The sequence below is a fragment of the Mesoplodon bidens genome (assembly GCF_964165515.1).
Source record: "Mesoplodon bidens genome assembly, chromosome: 6".
NCBI lineage: Eukaryota > Metazoa > Chordata > Mammalia > Artiodactyla > Ziphiidae > Mesoplodon > Mesoplodon bidens.
In genome coordinates this window covers 112,555,399-112,580,970 of record NC_138162.1, presented here as the reverse complement: position 1 = coordinate 112,580,970, position 25,572 = coordinate 112,555,399, and the positions used below count along the sequence as shown (strand labels likewise).

At 37.1% G+C, this 25,572-nt stretch overlaps 1 protein-coding gene across 2 annotated transcripts in view; it reads right to left on the bottom strand.

Moving 5' to 3' along the window:
• Nucleotides 1-6,123: 6,123 nt before the first annotated feature.
• Nucleotides 6,124-25,572, bottom strand: part of GLRA3 (glycine receptor alpha 3) — a gene marked incomplete at both ends in the record, with an annotated part of 159,464 nt that continues 140,015 nt past the window's right edge. Inside the window, 3 exons of one of the 2 annotated variants that reach the window (XM_081237279.1) lie at nucleotides 6,124-6,402; nucleotides 21,918-21,962; nucleotides 24,264-24,407. In XM_081237279.1, coding sequence (XP_081093405.1) covers nucleotides 6,124-6,402; nucleotides 21,918-21,962; nucleotides 24,264-24,407 — 468 coding nt within the window. The remainder of the gene's footprint in view (nucleotides 6,403-21,917; nucleotides 21,963-24,263; nucleotides 24,408-25,572) is intronic. The other variant, XM_081237278.1, reaches the window with a different exon arrangement.

Genomic DNA, 25,572 nt, shown 5'->3' with positions numbered 1-25,572 from the left:
TGAATTATAATCTTATGCTGAACACCAGTATGTATACATGTTTAAAAATGTGTGTAAGGGGCCTTCCCTGGTGGCGCAGTGGTTGAGAGTCCGCCTGCCGATGCAGGGGACACGGGTTCGTGCCCCGCTCTGGGAAGATCCCACATGCCGCGGAGCGGCTGGGCCCGTGAGCCATGGCCGCTGAGCCTGCGCGTCCGCAGCCTGTGCTCCGCAACGGGAGAGGCCACAACAGTGAGAGGCCCGCGTACTGCAAAAAAAAAAAGGGGGGTGTAAGGGATTCTGATGTACAGGTAGGAATCAGAATCACTATTTTTTAAAATACTACTCCACCACCTTTAAAATTCTCTTATTTTGTTTATGTGTGAACCATAAAAAATACTGAGAAAACTTCCTGTTAAGTAAGACACTGTGAAATCATCCAATAGTACTAGTTATTACTGATTGTCTTTTGGAAGAACTGTTTGACAAATATTTAGTCATTCTTCAAAGACAGTCCGAGCAGTGTTTTAGAATTCTATCTCTAATAGTTGGAGAAAATTTGATCCACATAGCTTTGTTCATGAGCTGTTGCAACAAAGTATTATGGTTTCCTAAATAAGGGATGGCCAAATCAAATGACTGCCCAGCTCATATTTCCCACCAGGAATCACTGATATTGCAAAACACATCACAGAATTAGGGACATTTGCCCAGAAAAGTTGACTTCCTTTGAATTTCCAATTTGAAGAAATTTACCCCATGAACAATATATGATGAGAAGTGTGTGTGCACGTGTGTGTATGGGGGTGTGTGTGTATGTGTAAGAGAGGGAAAAGGAAAGAGATGAAGGCAACATAAAAAAGGTAGAAGAAAAAAATGAGTAAGAGGATCCTAGCAACTGGCTCAGGACTCTGTCTTTTGGGCTGATTTCTGGTAGAAACTTCTCCAAAATATTTTCCCTGCCCTAGTTATTTTCAAATCCTAGGGGGCTCTATTTTACGCATGGGCTCTAAGCATCCTGGTTATGGAAGAATAGGCATCACTTTACTTTTTAAGTAATTAGAACAACAGCTGTCTCCCTATGGAAGTTCAGTATATTCTTATAGAGGAACGGGGGCTGGGATAAAAGTTTAAATTTAAAGTTAATTAACTTAACACACTTCCTATGGTGTTACGTATTTATTCACAAAGAATGTATAGAGCAATGAGGATAAAATGGGATTGTTATATTTTATCACTCTTTGTAGTACATAAACCAGAAAACAAAAATCAATGCATCTGCTGAGGAAGACCACTCAGGTATTATGGGTGTTTTGTTTGTATTCAAACAAGAGGGAACGTGTGCGTTCATATACACTGTATTTTCTAAAATATTTAATTGAAAACACCCCATTGTCTTACAGCCACAAACTGTAATTCATCTTATCATTTTTAGCATCCTTTAAAATGTCAAAAATGAGTTGACCTCATTTTTTAAGGTCTAAAATATGTCTTGGAAACGAGAGATGGTGACTGTTTGCTTAGTTAAAGGTTGATATTCAGTGCTCATTGGGATGGACATGATTGTTTCTGCGCTGCTATGAATGGTCCCAAGCAGAGGATACAGTAAGGAATTACGGAGGCATTGTGGAGAACAATACTTGGTTGCCATTATATTCAAAATTTCAGTCTTTTATAAAATTCTAATCTTCATGGTCATACTTTTCCACTGCCCATTGTTCAGATAGGTTCAGCTAGGGAAAGTGGCATTGTCAAAAATATTGGAAAAACTGCACCAGAAAGTCCTTTAATGTTGCTTGAGCATGTTAGACAATTCTGCATACAGTTTTAAGAAATATTAAAATTTGTCACTTTAATAAATTGTGCAGTTTTTGCCACTAAATTCTTCTCTGAAATGCATATGACACCAGCAAGTTTTCATAGTCTGACAGAGCTGATGGTGCTAAAAGTTCCAATACCACTATAATAGCGTGTAACTCAGTCCAAAAGCCAAGGCTAGGCAATAAAATTATCGAGTTCAAAAACTGAATACCCAAATGAACAAGCAAATTGTTGTTATCATAATTGTGCTTAAAAGGTAAGTATAATTCAAAAGACAAGCTTGCAATTATAAAGGTGCAAAAACTATTCTCTGAGTCACTAAGACAATTTCCAACTAATCCCCTCAGTGAACCAAGATAATTATAAGTGCATAGACTATATTTCCATTGATGATATTTGCTTTGGATAGACTGTTAAAATTAAAGTGCCTTGAGGTGGAAACCATACTTATTCTCTTAATGTGTTTCAATCAAGTTCATTACTTTGCAGTCTTCACCTTGTCAGCATGAATGAATACGGACTATATAAAAGTTAGTGCTGTGTCCTAGGAGTAGTCTGCTTTTCTTTACTAGGTCAGCATCAACTAGCTGAGAAATACAGATGGTATACCCCCGTAAATTTTGAGAGCTTTTGCTATTGTCTATATTTCAAGGTCTGTGAAATCTATTTTAGAGTCGGACATATGACCTCAAAGACTGTTAATGATTGATTGGTCTAAGAACTGTGGCTTATATTCCTTCTGAGTTTCAATCTGAGAGGGCTCTAAGTGGCTGTCAGGGAACACCTGTGGATGTCAGTATTGCCAGCTTCCTACTTTTAATATTGAGAGTATTTTCTATGTTTAATATTGGCAAGTCCCATATTTCCTCCAGTCCATTTCATGGAATGTGTACTTAATAGATGATAGAAAAATTTAGCTGCCAGTATAACATTCAGTCTCCCAAAGTGACTAGCAGGTGAGGTATATCATGTTAAGAACAGAAAAGTATATTTTTTAAATGGGACGAAAGACAGTCAGAAAAGGGAATGTATAGTATGGAGGATACACATATTATTCTGTTAAAATTATAACCACTTAAGTCGCACAGAGTGCTGAAGTAGTTAACATCTTGCTCTCTTCTATAAAACATGTTGGCTTATTTTTTCACATTTTTCCTTAAAATTTCCAGTATCTTCCATAAGATCCTGGGAATTTATAAACCCAGTGTATGTATCTATATTTTAGGGGTATACAGATTTAAAGCATTTATAAATCAAAATTAAAGTAAAAATTGTTAGAATATAGCCATAGACTAGGAGTTGAGTGTAGGATAAGATAAGTAGTCATAACAGTCCCTTAAATACAGCAACTGGGAGTTGGATGGGCTCTCCAGGTGAGTCACTGTTATGCAGAAACATCCAGAAAGTATGGAGAAATTTTAAAGACCCTTGGCTTTCTTGCTTCTACAGTAATTTTCTGGAATCTCTTTTAAATAGTAAAGAAAGTTCTAGGTCCTCACTGTAATTGAACTCCAGTTCTAATAGTTGGGAAAGAAAGAGAAGGATGGCACACATATACTAAGGTACAAGGTTTCCTAAAAATTCATACGGAACCATAGATGTCAATGGTTGAGATACATAATTATAAAAAAATGAAGTAAATAGCATGTAGAAAAATTACAAACTTTCTAATGTGACTATTTCAAAATGCTTCCGAATATCCATACTAGAATTCCAGCTTATGTGTGGGTACTCAGGGTGCATGCACACATTTTAGTTTTCTCAGCATTAATAGATTTCTGGCTGGTTTAGTTTGAAATATTAGGGTTTGACACAGGGCTTATTTAGGCAAATACCATCTCGGGATGTTAATTATAATGTCGTTTTCCCATTTTAAAGGGTCTATGAGAGTTCATTAGAGGGGACAGATTCCTTTAAACATTTTGGATTCAGCTATATTTGCAGTGTCACTGTTGCCATATGAGTGAAATGTCAATGTATTTTCTTAGTGTAGTGAGACAACTATATATACCTAAGCAAAGTGTAATCCTTTTGAGATAGGGAGATTTCTACCATACCAACGTCCCTGCTGAAAAAGTTGTTGTGTGGCTAGTATTTTTATATTCCAAGTTTCAGGCTTAAAAAAGAGACATTTTTAATATTCCCAAATATGAAAACAAGTGATGTCCATGAATTTCTTTGGGAGCATAGGTCCACTGTATTTGTGTTTGCTTTTGGCATAATTCACTTGATTTAAGCAATGATGAAGAACTTTAAAAATAAGATGTGTGAAGTACAGAAAAATGTATTCAAGTATTTCAGAGACACATTGAGACAATGTAGTTTATCATTAATTCAAACCGACTAGCTTACCTCAGAGAACACCAACAGCATATCTTGGTCTAATCTATCTTGAGTACAAGAATATATTTTCATGGTTTTGGTTCATACAAGCCCCAGTGAAGAAGGACATGTTTAACTCTGGGGTGCACAGTCCTCAAAATAAGTAAAGTACATAGCAATAACTTCTTTCAGTTGTGGCATTCGCATTTAATGCCAAACATTTTTCTTTCTTAATAGTTTTAAATTACTTATAAAGGAGGGTAATTTGGTCCTTTACTAGCAAAAATTGCTAAACATACATAATTTTTTAAAGTTATTTAAAAAAATACAATTAGATAGACCAAAGTTCAATAACGTTGAGACATTTTAGCTTTAAATGGCAGTTCTGACTTTTAGTTTGATAATGGTTAAAGGGCAGTAACTGGTACCATCTATTTCAAGAACTGGCTTTTTTTCCCCTCTTAAATCTGAGTTAATCGTTTTCTTAATGGTTAAACCTTTCTCGGTCAGTAATCTGGTACGAGTTTCCATCTAGTGAATCTGACCAGTAATTAAACAGTTCTAAAAAGCATTCTAGAGCTTTTTAAAAATACAACATTAATGACAAAAATAATGCAAAACTAGCAAAACTGAAAAAGAATCAGAGTCTGGTTCAATTTAACCTAGAACTCTATCATATATTTGCACTTAATTACACTGCTCGAAATGAGTTAATGCCCCATTGTAGTTGAAATAATTCCATGGGGATGCTGATAAATTTTAAGTAAAAATTTTATTTAGAATTATTCACATCTAGTGGATTGCTTATATATTGAAATCATTAATTCAGAAATATAAAATAATCAATCCTCACTTTGTAGAAATGACTTATTTATATAATTTAGAATTAAAATCTTCTGTCTTTACATTTGGAGCTAGGAGTTGGAACTCATATAACTTTGATGGGAAAACTGTTCTTATGAAAAAAATCTTTCTAAATCCATATTTGTTTTCAGTAAATTCATTTTTATCAAAATGTAAATACTATAATGCCATTGAATTTTAAAGTCTCATTCTAAGCTAAAATATAAAAGTCTTACTGAACTGTATTCAATTATATCAAAACAGTAAACATAATTACTTACAGACAATTAAGCAACTGTTAAAAACCGAACAAAACAAAGATGCTGGCTTGAATTTTTCAGTGTTTGGCAATAATTAAAATTATTTAAAAAATTAAAAATACACAGCTATAACACTTTTTAAAAACAATAATGTTTTCAGTATACCTACATTCATTCGTAGAGATATAAAGTTATGAAAAGTAGATTTTGTATATAATATGATCGCTTAGGCCATTAAAAAAATTTCCAAAGAGGGAAATTTAATATTTTAAACAACTAAATTTAGTATCTAAGCAACAAAGTTTTTAATTTTAATCTTCTAATTTCAATTTTTTATTCCCTAAGTTGGTTCTATAGCATGTGTATGTACAATCTTCTATCATTATTGAGTGAGTTTCCCACTGAATTATCTGATTATTTTTCTATTTTGTAACTACAGTATAAGAAAATATTTTAAAGCCTCAAACTACTGATTTTTTATCTTCAACGTTTCCCCTTTCCAAAGTTTTCTGTGCAAATTTTACTTTTGTGATATTTAATACTGAATTAAAAATCAAAGAATTCCAAAGTAGTTTTCACATGTACTATTATGTGATATCATATTAGATACAAACACATTGACAGTAATACTTCCACTTGTATGATTTACTGTGAAAAAACAGATAATCTTAATAGGAAATAGAATCCTTATAATATATATATTTTGTATCCATTAAAGTACTCAACTGCCTCATGACTTTGCATAGCAAATCATAATAATACCTTTCCATATGCCACATATGACAAATGGTCATCATTTGTACACCACACACACATACATACACACACACACACACCCCTATGGCAAAAAACCTTCCTTCTGAGTTGACAGTCTGCACACTTGCACACCCCCAGAGACTTAATCTTGTTGTTGATGAATATCCTCATGCCTAAGAATTTTATAGATAACCCAGTAGAAAATATTAAAAATCAAGAAGGCTAATGGGAAGCAGGCTCGGGAGATGGTGTCAATCTTCTTGGCCCTGTCAATGAAGACCTTCCTCATTTCATCCAGGCTCTTTGGCATTACCTGGACAGGATGGTTTGGGCCCTTTGGAGTCACACCGTCTTTTGTCTGCAGACACGGTCCCATTCCATAGGCCGTGAAACTGAATCGGCTTTCCCTTACCTCATCATCCTGTCATAAGAAAAACATTAGAAAGCACTTTAACCCTGAGAAAACCATAATTCAAAAAGAGTCATGTACCAAAATGTTCATTGCAGCACTATTTACAATAGCCAGGACATGGAAGCAACCTAAGTGTCCATCAACAGATGAATGGATAAAGAAGATGTGGACATATATACAATGGAATATTACTCAGCAATAAAAAGAAATGAAATTGAGTTATTTATCGTGAGGTGGATGGACCTAGAGTCTGTCATACAGAGTGAAGTAAGTCAGAAAGCAAAAAACAAATACCGTATGCTAACACATATATATGGAATCTAAGGAAAAAAAAAAAAGGTCATGAAGAACCTAGGGGCAAGATGGGAATAAAGACACAGACCTACTAGAGCATGGACTTGAGGATATGGGGAGGGGGAAGGGTAAGCTGTGACAAAGTGAGAGAGTGGCATGGACATATATACACTACCAAACGTAAAATAGATAGCTAGTGGGAAGCAGCCGCATAGCACAGGGAGATCAGCTCGGTGCTTTGTGACCACCAAGAAGGGTGGGATAGGGAGGGTGGGAGGGAGGGAGACGCAAGAGGGAAGAGATATGGGGATATATGTATACGTATAGCTGATTCACTTTGTTATACAACAGAAACTAACACACCATTGTAAAGCGATTATACTCCAATAAAGATGTTAAAAAAAAAAAAAAGAAAGAAAGCACTTTAGTCATGGAATAGGGCATGTATATCAGGCATTTCAGAACCATAACTTAAGCTTTATCATGATAAATGATAACATTATTATAATGAAAAGGTAAAGCATATAAAGGTGAGTTGCTTTTCTTTCCTATTGGAGTTTTATTGATTTATCCTGCTGCATCATACAGACGTGTTCATTCAATGAAACACTCAAGTGTTATGTTTTAATGGAAAAATTAAATATTCTGATATTGTCTACATATTGCTAGAATATCTAAATAAATTGAGCAACAAAAAAATCTATTTGGACATTATATTATATATGTTCATGTACTAGATTTTTTTCACATCATGTGTTTAAATGTGTGCATATATGATGTCAAAGGGAAAATACCATGATCATAGTTTGAATATTTCTTTTTCATGGAGGCAAACACTTTAATGCTTGTTTCCTACAATTTCATGTTACTTCATTGGGAAATACAATCTAGATCGACAATGCTGCTTGGTTATTGTTATTCTCACTTGACGTTTTATACTAACCCATTTGGCATACTATCAGATGGCCAGATATTCTAGTTCATATACTATTACTTTTAAGGTACATTGGTTTTGTTGAAATTATGAAGGAAATCTGGCAGAAGTTTCATGTTAAAGAAAATTACAACTTATCATGGTCCTAAAAGTATTGTTATTTTTCTCTAAAATGTTGCAAATTGAGAATTCTCCATGTATATATATGAAAAAAACAAAATTTAAAGAAAAAATTACCTAATAAAAACATGATAGGGCTTCCCTGGTGGCGTAGTGGTTGAGAGTTCGCCTGCCAATGCAGGGGACGCGGGTTCTAGCCCTGCTCTGGGGAGATCCCACATGCTGTGGAGCAGCTGGGCCCATGCACCACAACTACTGAGCCTGCGTTCTAGGGCCTGCCCACTGCAACTGCTGAAGCCCGCGCACCTAGAGCCCGTGCTCCGCAACAAGAGAAGCCACCGCAGTGAGAAGCCCGTGCACAACAACGAAGAGTGGCCCCTGCTTGCCACAACTGGAGAAAAGCCCGCGCACAGCAACAAAGACCCAACGCAGCCAAAAATAAAATAAATAAATTTATTTTAAAAAATGATAAATGAAATGTGTTCATGATAGGAAAATATGGTATTTAATCCTTTATAATGAAATTCATTAATGAATAATTTAATGCATTTGTTTAGAATGTAACTGTAGATAACTGCCAACTAATTGGATTTTTGCTACTAAAATTCAATGTTTAAAAGATGACACCTTAAAAAGTTGTTACAGCTCAATTTTTATGAAAGTACTCGGTGATGGTAACATAAGAGTTAAAAGTAATTAATTGGCTCAAACTCTTGAAAATTTATTTTAGGTCTGTGATAGTACAGGCCTAATGAACAGTATATTACAAAATATGAAAGGGAAAAATAGAAATTTAAATGGATTCTAAAATTGAGAAGATAATCAAAGTTGATGTAATAATGTATGAAATAGTTTTTTGGGGAATTAGGAAATAAGGCAATTATACCTGAAAAACAGAAACATGTAATTACTGGAATATATCTCCACTGTAAGATGTATAAGCAATTGAATTTTGAGGAAGCAAGCCTAAAATAAAAGCTGATAATCCAAATTACATGTAACTGTTGCAATCTTACAAAAATTGGAAATTGGTTTTCTAGTGGTCTTTAACAGGGATGTTCATTTATACTGCCAATGTTTATAGCCACCATGGAAAAGTTAAGGCCAAGTAACTGTTTTCTTTGTATTGTCTTTATCTTTATGGGGAAATAATTGATACATCACCATATAAGTTTAAGATATACAGCATGATGGTTTGACTTATACATATTGTGAAATGATTACCATAATAGGTTTAGTGAACATCCATCGTCTTGTATAGATACAATAAAAAGAAAAGAAAAAAATTCTCCTTGTGATGAGAACTCTTAGGGTCTACTCTCTTCACAACTTTCCACTATATCATACATGATACATCTTACAGCAGTGCTAACTCAAGTCATCATGTTGTACATTATGTCCCTAGAACTTATTTATTTAAAACTGGAAGTTTGTACATTTTAACCACCTTCCTCCACTGTCCATCTGCTCTGGAGAACTGAATATTTTCAGACCTTTAGAGAGCGTCCCACATACACACTTGTCTCAAAACAGAGATTTGAGATTTAAGATTTAACATACATAGTGAACAACTATATTTTCTCAGTTGGATCTTTCCAGGGAACTGTGAGTAAAGGGGTAACACCAGGCCTGGCTGTTGAGAACTGCAGAGAAAGACCTAGTTTTTCCAGCATGATTTCCTTGAAAACAGGAACGTGGAGTTTTCTCCCTTTACTGTGGCACCTGCCCTGGGGGAGCAGTTCAGTGGCCTGAAGGCTGGAGGGGCCGGGGGAAGAAGCTCTTGAGTCACTGCTGGACCTCCCCATGAAATGAAGATGCTGTGTCTGGCATGTCACCTGCCTCGCATGCTCCTAGAGGACCAAGTAAATGCAATATTAGGTTAAAGCCTATCATGTCTGGAGGGTCTGATTGACAGTTTGAACCTAAAACCTCAGTGGTGGTGACAGAAGGTGACCTGGCTTTCAGATCCTTTCAGACTCAATGCAGCCAAAGGTTCTGGGAGGGAGTTCTGATGAGAACGTGACCCTGACCCTCCCTGGGTTTGAGGTTGCAAAAGCTCCACAGAAAATACTGGGGATAAATCATACTGCTGGGATATGGATGACACACATATGCCCTATTGAACTGGCAGATGGATGATGAGTGAGATAAAACCGAAGGGAAACAGGGTCATAAAACTGAGGAGAAAGTGGCTTTTTCTCCTGTTAACTGATTATCTTTGTGCAGCTAAAACCACTTGGGGGAAAGAGAAACCAGAGCAAGCACATCAAGCAGCTTTGCAGCCTGTGCTCACGATGGAAGCACAAGTCCAGTGGGGACTTAGAGGGACACTGCACTTTGTCTTGATGTCACTCCTCTGCCACCCCAGGCAAATGACACTGGAAACAAGTGACTACAGTGCAGCCCTGTCCAGTGGAAATATAATAGGAACCACCAACGAAAGCTACGTGTGTACTTTTAAATCTAAACTTTACATTAGCTACATTTAAATTAAAAGAAATAGGCAAAATTAATTTTAATAGTATATTTTCCTTAACTCACTACGTCCTAAATATTAGTCAAACGTTGACTCAAGTAGAAATTAAAGGAGAAATTTCGTGTTCTTTATTGCATACTAAGTCCTTGAAATCAGTGTGCATTTTACATTTATAACACCCCTCAATTCAGACTCCATATTTCTAGGGCTCAACAGCCTCATGGGGCTAGTAGATACCACACAGGACAAAGTAAATAGGAGCTGGGCCACTTTGCTGAGAAGGACCAGCAGATATCTGGGTGGTTCACACTTTCCAGGATCTTTAGGTTAATTGACATAAGAGCTGATGATTTTTCTGCATGCTGCAGCTGAAAAACAACATTTGATGTGAATGCGAACTCCTAACTTGCTGCAATGTTGCCATTCGGGAATTGCTGGCAGGCTAAATTCAAGGACCCTTTTGGAGTGGGTGAAGCCTGGGGTGATGTGAATCTATGCTGAGAAGGAAAGCAGCCTGTTGTCTTTCTGCTGTGTACTGGAACAGCCCTGAAGAAGACGCAGCTCTCTTAAGGGATGTAGCAAACCTGGGCTGGCCATACAGCAATTTAAAAAAAAATAATAATAATAATGATGCAAAAAGAAAAAAAATGAGCCTCCCCAAACCACATGCTCTGACCTAAACTCTGGTAGATACAGTGATTCGGGGAGTCCCCCAGGCCTGGGTTCCAGGCGGCTCTCTTTTGGGGAAGGCAGGAGAGTATATACAATTCATGGACACGATTACTCTTGCAGCTGACATGCTGGGTTTCACTGAAGGAAAAAACAAATCTGGGCCATTCAGAAGAAGGAACTTGGCCAGAGAAGACTCTCTCAGCTCTCTTTATGTGGCTTTCAAGACACAGAGTGAAAAGAGCGAAAACTGACAGGATTCCTATGAAAGATTTCCTGGCACGTTGTCGCCAGCCGGGGGGGAAGTAAATCTGTTCTAGTTCCAGCAGCTGCTTCCCTTAAGGAACCCTGTTAAATCTGGCACTTTCATCTCAGAAGTTATTCCAGTGGTGCCAATGGGAATGCAAACAAAAGGCGCTGATGCGGTGGCTGAATTGACTGCATCTGTGAAGACACAAAGAAGCCTGCCCACGAAGGCCAGGGTCTCCTTGTCCAGTTCTGAGTGGGGTCCCAGGCTGTGTGCCGTGGTTAATGGAGAATGGCCAGGGGTGGTGAACACAGCTCTTTGGGATTGTGGAAGCCAGGGCGCCATGAGCAGTAAGGCTGCTGGGAAGCGAGAAGGTAAAGTTAAGAGCAATGTTAAAAAGCTGGTGGAGGGCTTCCCTGGCGGCGCAGTGGTTGAGAGTCCGCCTGCCGATGCAGGGAACGCGGGTTCGTGCCCTGGTCCGGGAAGATCCCACATGCCGTGGAGCGGCTGGGCCCGTGAGCCGTGGCCGCTGAGCCTGCGCGTCCAGAGCCTGTGCTCCTCAACGGGAGAGGCCACAGCAGTCAGAGGCCTGCGTACCACAAAAAAAAAAAAAAAAAAAAAAAAGGCTGGTGGAGAAGAGAAGATGGCAGAGTGATGCTATGTTCGTAGGTATCATGGTTGTAGTGAAAACTGCAGATAGGAAAAGAAGGGACTAAGACGTAGCCAGTAGGTGGTATAACTGGGAAGGATGTGACCGTGGATGAAGGCCCTTGCCATTTCTGGCGTGAGTCTAATCTTGGGCTGCTGTTCCTTAGCCCAGTTGTAATTGGATGTACTAAAATGGGAGCCCTTAGAATTGCCTAAACCTTCCGCTGTAGTAACTATTAAACAGCACAAGATTCCAGGGAGGTAAAGAAAACTCAGCTCTGATTAAGGACATGATGGCAGCAGGAGTGCTAGCCCCTCGTTCATTTTCTCTGGAATAGTCCTGATTGGACTAGGATAAAAATAAGCAGGTCTTGCAGGCTGACTGCTGACTGCGTGGGTTCACTAAGGAAGTCCCCACAACTGCCTCCACGAGGTGGACGTGGTGAAACCTCTTTAGGAGTTTCAGAACAGAGGAGGCTGGTATGCTTTGGTCCACTTGGCTACATCTTTCCTCTCCATCCCAATCTAAAAAAACCTCAAACACAGTGAGTCTTCATGTGGGGTAAACCCAACTGTCACCTTACTCTTTGTCACTTAAGGAAACCCGACTTCTCCAACATGTGTCACAACCTGGTTGGAAGCAGTTTGGTCCAGATCATTGTCAGACTAAGTTGGCTAATGATGAATGAGAACTTTCCTCTTGGAGGAGAAAGTCGGGCAAGGTTTGGAAAGTGTAGTCACACACATGACTAGGTAAAGCTTAAGATTCAGACTACATGCAGCCAAGAGTCAGAGACCAGCGCCATCAGTGAAGTTTCTGGAATAAACCACTAGAGAAAATTCACACACAATAAAGGACACACTGCTATTCTCCTGGATCCCACTAAGAGGAAAACAGCTTGCAGCACTATTTGAAATCTGGCAGATACGTTTTGGGTTTCTGTTGGTCATGGTGTACAGAGTGACAGAAAGACAGGCTGAATTTTTTTTTTTTTTTGATGTGGACAATTTTTAAAGTTTTTATTGAATTTGTTACAATATTGCTTCTGTTTTATGTTTTGTTTTTTTTGGTCCGAGACATGTGGGATCTTAGCTCCCTGACCAGGGATCGAACCCACACCCCCTGCATTGGAAGGCAAAGGCTTAACCACTGGACCGGCCGGGAAGTCCCAAGACAGACTGAATTCGAAAGGGGAACAAGGGCCAACTGCAAGACATCTGAGGCAGGCAACAACCCAAGCTGCCTCTCTGAGGCCTTAAAAGTCATCCACTGTAGAGGTAGCTGCTACTAAAACATGCAGACTGGAGTTTCTGGGAAAAGCTCAATAGCACCCTAAGGTGGCTGCTAGGATTCTATACCAGAAAACTCTCTAATGCCATGAGCAGATTAATCTATTTGAATGACAGCTACTGGCATTCTCTTGGACTCTGGTAGAGACAGTCCCTAGACTAAAGGAATCTGGAGAGTATCAGACTCTATTTAGGTCTAAGATATCTACCATGTCATGCATGATGTCAAAAAGCCATCTCCATTCAAGTTCCCTGACAAAAATGAAAATGACATATTCAGGAACAAGCTAAGAGGAGTAACTTGGGTGAAGTACATCATATGAAAATGTAGCCTTTCGACAATGGACCCATGATGGAAGCTACCCAGAGTGGTATGAACCTCACGCTTCTCTTCCCACTGAGGAAAAACAGGTCCCTTGGTTCACCAATGGAGACTCTCATATGGATGGTCAGGACCCACAGTGTATCTGCAGTGGAATGAGTAGGTAAGTCTACACAATGGGCTGATTTGAGAAGCACTGAATGTGGCAGTATCACAAGAACCGGTTCTTGATCTCAAAGCTATAGCTTTCTATAGCTTTATATCTGATATTCAGGGACTCCTGGGTCCTGGCCAGTGGCCTTGCATTATGGTCAGGCAAATGAGCCCTTAATTGGGCAGTTAAGAACATCCCGAGGGGGCTTTCCTGGTGGTGCAGTGGTTAAGAATCCATCTGCCAGTGCAAGGGACACGGGTTCAAGCCCTGGCCCGGGAAGATCTCACATGCTGTGGAGCAAATATGCCCATGCACCACAACTACTGAGCCTGCGCTCTAGAGCCCGCAAACCACAACTACTGAGCTCGCATGCCACAACTACTGAAACCTGTGTGCCTAGAGCCCATGCTCCATAACAAGAGAAGCCACCACAAGGAGAAGCCCGTGCACCGCAATGAAGAGTAGCCCCCAGTCGCCACAACTAGAGAAAGCCCATGCACAGCAAGAAAACCCAACACAGCCAAAAATAAATAAATAAATGAATTTTATATTAAAAAAAACCAATTTCCTCTTTATAAAAAACACGAAAAAACAATTTCCTCTTGAAGAAAAGGAACATTCCAAGGTGGGAGATGCAATTCCTTATAGAAATCCCAGGGTAGAATTAATTAGGTCATGTAGTCCCCATCTAATTGCCGGCTCAGAAGGGGACTACAGCACCAAGGCACATGTCTTGGATTGGTCTTTGATGTAGTCATGGTGGTGTCCAGGCCATGCAGCAATGGACAGAACATGTCCCTCTGTTGCCCAGTGAAGCCACTGATGTGGTCAGAGGTTGTCTGGAATATTAACAAGATAAAGAATTGCTTGAAAATTGCCTTTGGGTTGAATCTCCCGAGGACAAGAGCTAACACACAGCTGGCAGATAGAATGCTTGGGGTCTTTGCCCAAGCCTCTTGGAGGATTCAATGGATTTTAGCAGAAATAGATGGTCCATATTGGGCTTGTTTACACTGTAACAGAAGCCATAGCCAAAACTACTATTAATGGCTTGGAACAGGCACTTTTATATCAGTCTGGGCCCCTGGAATAGATCCCTTTGGAGAAAGGAACACATTTACAAATGGCTAGTGTATAAAATGGCCGAAGAACACAACATAGTAAGGGCATCTCACATCCCATCAGCTCACAGAGCTGTGGTTTAAACAGAAATTGGAATGAGCAATGCAAACATTATTACTAAAGACAGGATGGCCAGGACATGAAGGGCTGGTTGGTTCACTGGATGAGTGCACAGACCACGTGGGTATGAGCCACAGTAAGGGGGAACACCTTTACAGAGGTTTCTGGTTTCTGGTAGTGGAAGTGTCGGGGGATAGAGAGCAAGGCTGTGACTTAACTCTGTCCCACCTCACAGGTTTTTCTTTTGTATTACCTGACAGCATGGTTTTGGGTCCACGACTGCATTTGCATTGTCTAGCTGAAAGGATCGTTGCTACTTATGATACTGTATCTGTTTCTTTAGACTAGGAAGCCATTCATGCCCTCTGTAGGTGAGGGGACTAAAAGTCCTGTGTGCTTGAGAAGCTATAAGGCCTCGCACTCAGATGAAGACGCTTTATCTGCTCTCTCTCCTGCTTTTTATCCTACTGTAAAGCTGAGCAAATGACCTATGAGATTAAAGTTTATTTCTGTCGTGCAAGTAAGTTGGCCTCCTCAAACCTGTAATCAGAGCTATGGAGTTATACTGACAAAGCCACTTTACTCTGGATATGTGTTTAAATAGAAAATGACACTTTGAACAATTTAAACTTCATCATCTTCATACAGCATTTGTCCATCATAAAAGCTGGCAACAACGTGTAAAATGACCACATTCTGTGTACATGCAATAATGACAGTCCAGATGAGGACAATATTTCTCACACTGTGGTCCACACAGCAGCTGTCTCAGCATCGCTGGGAGGGACTGCTGAGACCCAGTTTTCTGGATCTCAGTTGCAGAGATTTGTACTCATTAACATTTAGGCTGTCCCAGTAATCTGCATTTCCAAGCTCTCTAGGTGATCATAACACACAATTTGTAGAAACAAAAATTTCCAAGAGGCACAATGCAGCTATCCTAGTTAGCCTGAATTCATGGTGATATAACATTTTTTGAACATCTCTAACACTTTCTAATTTAAATTTTAAGTGGTAGTTTATGAAAATATACTCTGTAGTGACTTCTGTGTTAGTATTGAGGTATTATTTTATTTTTTAATAATTCCTGTTTTTAAGTAAGGCTGTTTCTAGGAGAGGCTATCTGTAAGGCTATTTATATGACCTGTATCTTTACTCATTTTTAAATTTATGTCAGACCTAGGAATACTTTAGGAATAGACTGTGGACAATTACATTATATAATGTGATTTGGTGCAGTGTTGTTTTTTCAAAAGCATCTGGAATATGATTTCACTAACAAATGTATCGCCAGTGGCTTTCCTGTTAATTTTGGAGGTGAAAAAATAGAAACTTTTATTTTAAGTAAAAATATTTCCCTTATTAAAATGTCTCATTCAAATATTTCTTTCCTGGCAAAGGTAATAGAAAGCAAGATGTTGAAGGACTCTCGTTCTAAAAAATGAAAATAAATTGGGTATCTGCATTATTTTTTTAAAATGTCTGTGCTATAGGAAATAGTTTTTAACTCTTTTATATAGTCACACAAATATATTCGATGGTCCAAATTTAAAATCTGACTCAAGATTGACATTGAAAATGCAAATGTTTTTATCATAGTTAAGCAATTCCATGGCTTCATCATTTATTGCCAGGGGTCTGGATAGTTCCAGTTATTTAATTCCCAGATTCTTGGTTTCTTATTCTAGGAAAAGATGATTATAGCACTACATAGCAGATTTTTTTAGGGTGAGAAAGATACATACACCCCCCGATAATGTTGCTATCATATTATCAATATTTTGTTTGTTATAATTGTATTATTATAGACATCACATAATACACAATGTGAAAGAAAAATACCGCTTAAACAATTTTACCATTAGATATTGCAAATCTACAGAAACTAAGCGAGCACTAAAGTTCTGTGTAAAATAGGCCTACCAGTTGCTGACTCCCCAGATGGCCTCACACTTGTAGACTTTTCACTAAAAATTAACTGACAGCATAAAACTAGGAGGATCACTTGGCTGCCTCACTGTCTTACTGTTGTGATGGATGGGCTTTGCTCTACAACTGCTGGGATTCTTGCAAATCTAATTCCTGCAATTAAGGAGGCTTTCGTGTTGCTAGTATGTTCCATGAAACAGCACAAATATTTGGGGTGAGCCCATGAGATGAGGCCCGTGGAGTCATCTTATTTCTTCAGCAACAGGATCTCAGCTCTACTGGACCAGACCCCAGTCGCTACCCCGGAGAAAGGATGAGAGAATCAAGGACCCCTGAACTCCAAAGCGATCTTATGATTTTTTTTAAATGACTGGACTTTGGGGATCTTTTTGAAGGGCTACACTTAAAATAATAATTTTAAGCATGAATATGAAGTTTTTCTATTAGCTCATTATTAATAATAGATTGCTATACTAGAAGGTGCATTAAATTATTTTATGACTCAACTAATTTCTCTCTTTTATAAAACTCAGTCATAAAATTATCCCGTGTTTATATATGTTCAGAGGTGCAGTGATATTCTTTATTCCAATTAACACTCAAATATTTTTTTGAGATAATTCAATTTTCTGGTGAGGTCTTTAGCTTGTGTTTCTAATGGACTAAAGGCCACAAAAGCAAGGTTTAGACAAACATCTAAAACTTTTGACTCAGACACTGTGTTCAATGTTCATAAAATTAAGCCACTTTACAACTCAAAATATAGACAATAATAAAGATTAAGTAGAATGAATTAAAATGAACCAAAGAACGTGGCTGATTAAAAAAGTAAAATTGAAGAAATAGCTTCATTTACCCACAAGTCAATCCTCTTATGCTTCAAGCAAGTTAAAAGGGTAGGCAATAAAAAATATAAAAAGCCATTTTGTTAGTGTATAATTCTTTCTACAGGAGGACCTGTTTTCACTAAATATGGAAGTGAGAAAAATGTTTCAGTAATTAAGCAACAATACCATATTGTGAAACATTCTAAGCGCTTTTTCACTTTATTTAGAGAATTATGCCAAAGACTAACTCATGTAACATGCATATTATAACTAGAATTATTACAGAAAGAAAGCCCAAGGGTAAATATAGTCATTCAGTTGAATTGCTTCATCTTTATCATCAAACATAATAAACTAACATATATATGAAACAAGAATTAATTTCCTATCCTCTTAGTCTTCAAAAATAACAATAACAAAAAATATTATTTGTTTGCAGGCTTGGTGAAAGCATGAAGATTGCTAGTGAGCGGTGACAAAACATTAATTATATAAAACAGCGTGAGTGATGATTAATTATGTGAACTGCTGTGAGATACAACAGCACTAAATATGTTACTTTCATCCTAATGTTTCTTCCCTACTGGATACCTTTGAGATGTTCTTTATACAATCAAGATGCTAAGTAAATTATCCCAAAGGTTTTTTTGTTTAAATAATTTTCTGTAACTTTTCATTGTCAAGTAGGAAAATGACAAAGGAAGGAAAAGTGAATTGCTATTAATTCCCATTTATATGATTTCAAAGTGTGTAGATTTTGAAAAAATTACTAATAAACAAAACAATGGCTTGGTTTTGTTGAGAAAAAATCAACATCACTTAGAAAATTCTAAGGTAAGACGAAGTATGTGAATGAATTAAAAGTTATTTTTCTGAAATAAGTATCAGCTTAAAATAAAACCCTCAGTTTAGACAACTATATACATTTCTATATCACTTAAAAATGGAAGGCTTAAAAATATATAACTATATATGAGGTTAAAAATACTTTAGACTTGCAAGTCTATTGTCAATATAAAATTCCTTGAAGTCCCAGGGGAACCTTGCATTTCTTATAGATGACATGAATTAATTATGAATTAGCCAAGTTTATGCTTGGCATATTGAATTTAGATTCAGAATGGTTTGGAGATTATTGAATGGTAAAATGTAAGCTTAAAAGGATGAATATTTTAGATGAAATATTATGAAAGTAATACATATATTTTGGGGAATTGCTGAGAAGTCAATGAAATATTTTTTTTAAATCTGTACATCTATTTCTATTTAATGTGCTAGATTCTTTCATTGCCAACTCATAATTATGGGGCAAAATAAGATACTATATTACAGTAGACAGCATATATAAAAAGCAGTGTATCTTTTTTAGTTAACTTTGCGATGGAAGTCACTGAAGTGTCACTACATTAAGTAGAGATTATATTACTTTATTGAATATTATTTTCCTAAAGAGATATTTCAGAGGGGATATAGTTCTAATAAATAATTGTGTTTAACATAAACTCAAAATATTTGTTGGCAGGAAATAATTAAATTCTTACAATTTTTGTTTTACTTGAGAAAATGAAATTTCTAACCCCTGTGTATCAGAGTCACTCATATAGAATTTACTTTGAAATTCTTGAGAAAATACTTTTTTCTCAGGTATGTATCAAAGAAATTTGTAGGAAGTACTTACCTACTGAAAGAATATCTTCTACTCTAGAATATAGCATAAACTGACCTCAAATGGAAACTTTATTGGATAATTTAGTGTATATGGGTACCATGTTGCTTCCAAGCATGGAGCCTCATCCCTTCAACCAAAATAGTACACGTATATATTTGCATTTGTCCTAAGACTGTAGAGCTGACAAAAGTACAAGGCAGAAAAATCAATTATTTGTTATTCTTAAACGTTACCTTGAGTTATTTTTGAAGTAAGATAGGATATAAATACATACATAAATGGAAGTTTTTGTACAGATAGTCAAAATGCAGTCAATTATTTTAAAAAGATAACTATCACACCTAACAAAATACAAACTTGGTAATTATTTTTTGAATCTAGAACTAGTGGTCCTTTCTTATTCCATTTGTGTACACAATTAATAATTAATGTTCAGTAATAAGTAGGAAGATAGAGGTACTAGAACACCGTGTGTATGTGTTTTCACTCAGCAAACCATTGCAGTATTCTACTGCAGTGCAGAAGCTGCATGAAATGCATTAAAGCAATCCCATATCATCCATATTGCTCAACAAATAACATGTTCGGAAATATTTTGAAGGCTTTATAACCCTCCAGGACTCAAGTAATAATATCATACACGGGAAGAGTAACTTCTAACCAAAATACTTTCGTATCATGCATACACCCACACACACAGCCCCGGGGATAAGCATTTATGACAAGGTGCAGCGGTGGGTGATCAGCACGCAGCAGGCTACGACAGTGTGGGGTGGGGAAATCTGGATACAAGAGTGAATGTGCATCCTTTCACAGCATATAAAAGGTTCCCTGGTACCTTCATAGAGGAAAAAGTAAGGTGTAAAAGATTGTATGCAATGCCTAAGCCAATGCTGAACCAACTTAAAACTTTCCTTGGAAATACCATGTACATCAGTGTACAGCCCTCTGTTGTGATCAAGCTTTCTCTAAGGGGGTGATTTTATTTATTGCCCCTTTTGCCAAACTAAAGTACTAAGAAGAACTCATGCAAGTCAGTACTCATGAAAAAGGGCGTGGCATCCACCTTGAGCCTCCTTTTCATTATATTGATTTAAAGATTTTGATTGCTCAGACTGTTTCTAAGCAAAGTGCATAGTTTAAAAAAAAAAAAAAAAACTGAGGAATTCATTCAGCCCAGAGGGCTATTACGTTGACAAAAATCGTTTTCAAAGAGTGAAAATGATCAACCCCAAATTTGCATGATGATTAGAATATTATAAATCTAAATGGCATGCACAGATTTCTAATCAATGTATTTGTATTTAATGTATTTTAGAGTGTGTTTGTATTTTCTTAAACGATATGGTAAAAAACCATACTGTTTCTTTTTTTAAAAATAAGTATTTATTGACTGTTAGTGAAGGAAATCTGATTTTTTTCATCAGAGTTCTTTTTGCATTGTTTTGTAAGGCAATATTTAATTGAATACATGTATTTTATACTAATGCTACTATATGTATGAACTGTTTAGTTACCGAAAATTTAAATATGTACCTTTCCCAAAGAGGCTACTATGGGCTATTATGCAAATTCAAGGCAATTAATTTTTTTTAAATTACCGTTAGGATAATCAAGTAAATGTAATTGGATCATGTGAATTTTTTTCCACGAGGGATGAAAACTGAAGAAGTAGCTAGCTATGTTGGGAACAACTATGCAATTTTAGTAGAAAAGAAAAATAGTTCAGTGATTATTTAACTAAGGTGTGTAGTAGAATCTTCTGGGGAGGTTTTTTCGTTTTATTTTTGTTTTGTTTTTTTTGATATGGACCTTTTTTTTTTTGAAAGTCTTTATTGAATTTGTTACAATATTGCTTCTGTCTTATGTTTTGTTTTTTTGGCCATGAGGCATGGGGGATTTTAGGTCCCCGACCAGGGATCAAACACGCACCCCCTGCATTGGAAGGTGCAGTCTTAACCACTGGACGGACCTCCAGGGAAGTCCCTGGGGAGGTATTTTAAAATACACCGTATCCCAGAAATTTTAATTTACTAGACTGGACTGTTTGTATATGATTTCCCAAGCTAAATTCTTGGCTTTTGGTATGTTTAAAATTTAATCACTGAGTGCTGTATTATGGATCTCCAAGTCAAGCTACTGATATGCTCTACTGTAGATTACCTTTCTAAATATTTAGCCATTATAATTGGACATGTGTTCTTGTGACCTCTTTTTAATTGAACATTTCCGAGGATGCTATCAAAACCAAAATCATTCATTTACTCTAAAGAATCTCAACATGCTTTAACATTAAGAAAGGATGCTAAAGATACACAGGCTGGACAAAGCATTTTATTTTTGCCTTATTTTTAGGTCTCTATTTCCTGGCAAGAGGGGCTGTTTTCAGAACTTATTTATATAAATAAATTTCCCATTTATTTTGAAACTAATTTTGTCAAGGCATATGGTTATTTCTTCTATGGAGACTATTATAAGAAACATGTGATATTTCTGTTTAATATATATTTTAAAATCATTTTGACCAGTTTGGTTAATAGGATGAAACACAATATTTCAATATCTTTTGATTGAGTGAGGGAAGATAAAGGGAATTGTTAGAAAAACAGAGTATCCTTAGCTGAAGGGGGTTGGTGGTGGTTCAGCTTTGAGTGTGCAAGGGGCTGTGTTTCCCCACCAAACACTGCCTGAGTGCACAGTATGCTGTCTGCATTTTTACCAATGACCACATTCCTCTACTTAGAGTTAAGAAAGTGAATTTACCGTGTCTGAGAAACGGTAAAACTTCTCCAATGCAAAAGCTTCTGTCTGTGGGAAGGTAAAGTGGACCAAAAGGGATTGAGAAACCAGAGATAGATGATTAAAGTCATAGATGATTAAATATAATTGCACAATTGGTTTTAATTGCATAGATCGTCTTAACATACATATGTATCAATTAACAGATTTTCACATATGCAAGGTATCCACCCCCCAAAGTATGAAGTGAGCTTAAAAAAAAAAAAACACTGGATTTTTATTTTCCTGCACTGTCTTAATTACAATATTTGCCCCCTGAATATTTCAAGTAGTGATTACAAAATAATCAGGTGTAACTATTTTTGCATTTTGATACTTTTCTAGAGTGCCAGTCACTAGAAACATTAATCTTGCTGTCTTTCTGTGAGCCAAAGAATAAGGGGTGTCAAATATTTTTATCCCAATACACTTACAGGTGGTAAAATTGGATGAAGAGCTGCTTTGGTAAGGATTTTTTTTTTTTAAGGAGAAATCAGAATTGAGTATCTAAACTTGTAGCCTGTTATGTTACCCATTAGCTACTCTGACTGCTGGATGTGTGGTGGGTGCAGAAAATGTCTGAGCTCTCAGACCTCCCTTTGGACACCACATGTGAACGACTTCCCATTTCTGGTGTTTGCAGCACGTGGCTGATCCATCCCACATGTAGGAAGGAGAAGAAAGGTAGAGAAATGAAAAATAAATGTAAAAAAGTGAACCAAAATTAGAGGGGGAAATAAGTGTTGCTTTACTTCTGATTCATGTTAGAAGGAAAAAATAGTCTTAATCAGTCATTAATGGGGAAAAAAACGACAACAGCTTCACCCTGTGATACAGAATGCTTTGTTCTGTTACAGTGCTTCAGCCTGGGCCAGGTATCATATGAAAGAGAGGAGCAAATAGGCAGTAAGGGAGGGAGAGAGAAGGAGGAAAGAGAGAGGGGGAGGGGTGGGCAGAGTGAGAGAAGTATAAGGAAACCGGCAGACTGGGAGAGGTGGGGGGCAGGAGATAAAGAAAAGTTAATCTCTCCATGAAAAGACATGTTAATGTATAAATGACGGGCTTTAATATTTATAAACATTTGATCAAATGCAAGCCCTGGCACTGTTTCTTCTGTCCACCGTGTTACCCAGAGTATTGCAATGCTGAAATTCCTTCCATGCTACAGTGAATTGGGGTATTTATTGGAGCAGGTGATGATTCTGGGGAGTCAGTTAGACATGATTGGATAAGTTACTGCCTTAGAATATGTTTAATACTGAGTAGGCTTAGCACTGGGAGATCATGGCTTAGAGCTTCTTAAAACAATTTATAAAATATATAAATCACAGTCAGTCATTCAGAAACCATAAGAAATTCCTTAAAAAAGTAAATCCTTAAAAATGCACACTACATATAAACCAGACTATTAATTTTAAGAGTTGAGAATGTTTTGACTTAAATATTTCAGTATTTTGGATTCTGGTCACCATTTCTCCTGTAATATACAACTTGGATATTTCTCTATTGATTAAGAGACCATTTGCTTTCAAAATGTCAGCTGGCACATTCACATTAAAAGTAAACTCAAAGATATGCTGGTTGATAGAGACTCTCCCTTGCAGAAAAGGAAAGGGGTTAATTGAAATTAGGTAAATAAAAAGAGAGATGACATTACAAGTCTTAATAGAGGGGAACAACGCCATCCTGTACTTACAAATCCAATTAGGAGATTACTTCTACAATTTCATGTGGTCTCCCAATGATGCTCTAAATAAAATTTCTTCTGGGTTTGACTTATCAAGTGATAGCAAGGCAAAAATACACCTTATTGTGTTTTGAATGGGGATTCAGAAGAAATGTCTTAAAAACATAAAAGTATACATAAAAAGGAGACCACAGAGTTTTACATCAACATCATAGTATTAATAAATAGGTGATATTTGATGGAAACAATTAAAGGAATTAGTTCGAAAAAAGGTACAACTTTAATAGCTATATTTGTTGACTTATGTCAAGTAAAACCATCAGAAACACTGCAACCTTGCAAATAAGAAATGATAGATTTTGTTAGTGGAAGCAAAAACTGGTGTCGTTCCAGGACATACATTCGAAGGAAGTTGATAAAACTCTCATGTCACCAGATCTGCTGTGTAAAGTATAGTTCGATGTTACCATTTTCTCCCTGAGGCTATTTTTGACAATGTAAGTTTCAGCTGGACAAAACCAAAGGGACATCCTTTCATTTAGTCCCCGTCCCCATTTCCTCTCTGTACCTCCCTATTAAATATGCCAAATTCACTTTCCAGGGAGAATTGTATCCCAGAGAACTTAATGCATTTAATCGCCTACCCTATTCTTTCTCTTTCGTCGAAATCTCAGAAGTTCTTTATGTTGTCTTGATACAAAATTGACAGCTGCATATTCCAATAGCGCTGAAAACACGAAAAGGAGACACACTGCCATCCAAATGTCAATAGCTTTGACATACGAAACCTAGCCGGGAAAGAAACAGCGAGAAAATTGATTTGTTACTTCCACTGAGCACAAGAATGGCCATCTGAATTATACCATTCATATACCAGCTTGGAAAAAAAAAAAAAAGCAATGAAGTAACATTTCTTTTTTTTTTATGTAAAACATTTTTTTTTCTTAAAATTTTTTCAGAAATTGGGCTTCCCTGGTGGCGCAGTGGTTGAGAGTCCGCCTGCTGATGCAGGGGGACACGGGTTCGTGCCCTGGTCTGGGAAGATCCCACATGCCGCGGAGCAGCTGGGCCAGTGAGCCATGGCCGTTGAGCCTGCGCGTCCGGAGCCTGTGCTCCGCAACGGGAGAGGCCACAACAGTGAGAGGCCCACATACAGCAAAAAAAAAAAAAAAAAGAAAGAAAGAAAAAAAAGAAATTAATTCTGCAAGTTTTATGTTTTAGTCATACATTAAAATGTGTATTTTTTCCTAATAAGTTTTTTCAAATGAAGCGCTAGACCAAATGTATGATGAAAGAAAATAAGACGAAATCTAATTTTACCTTCAGGGTAGAATAGTATCATGCTTGGTAAGTGTGCAGTAACATTGAAATATACCTTTAGGGTAGCAGAATGCTTGAAAAAGTATGAAGTAATATTGAAACATAGATAATGCTGTTGAACTTGTAGCTCCTTATTTTCTTCATTAAAAAAGTTTTTTATTTTGAAATAATTTTAACCCTACAGACACTTTGCAAGAACAGTAAAAAGAACTCCCACGTTCTGCAGTTGTTAACGTTAAGTTACATTTCTCTCCCTCCCTCCCTCCTTCTCTCCCTCTCTAGCTCCCATCTCCAACTTTATACGCTTTTCTGCCTGAATTATTTGAGTGTAATATGCAGACATGATGCCTTGAAACTTATGTGTTTTTTCTAAAAAAAAAAAAAAGGACACTCTCCTACATACACCCAGTTAACCCTTCAGGTCTCAAGCTAAACTTCACCCAAATCCGGTTCAGAATCCCAGGAAACCTGTGCTTACCTGAACACATTGCATTGTAATTGCTTGTTTCTTGTTCTCTTTCTGTTTAGAGTGTGAAGTCTCTGAGGACAGATGGCATCTGTTTTGTTCTCCACCACAGTGTTGTTTGACCCATGTGTGCATATTCGCTGAGTGAATGGGCAGGTAAATGAAGG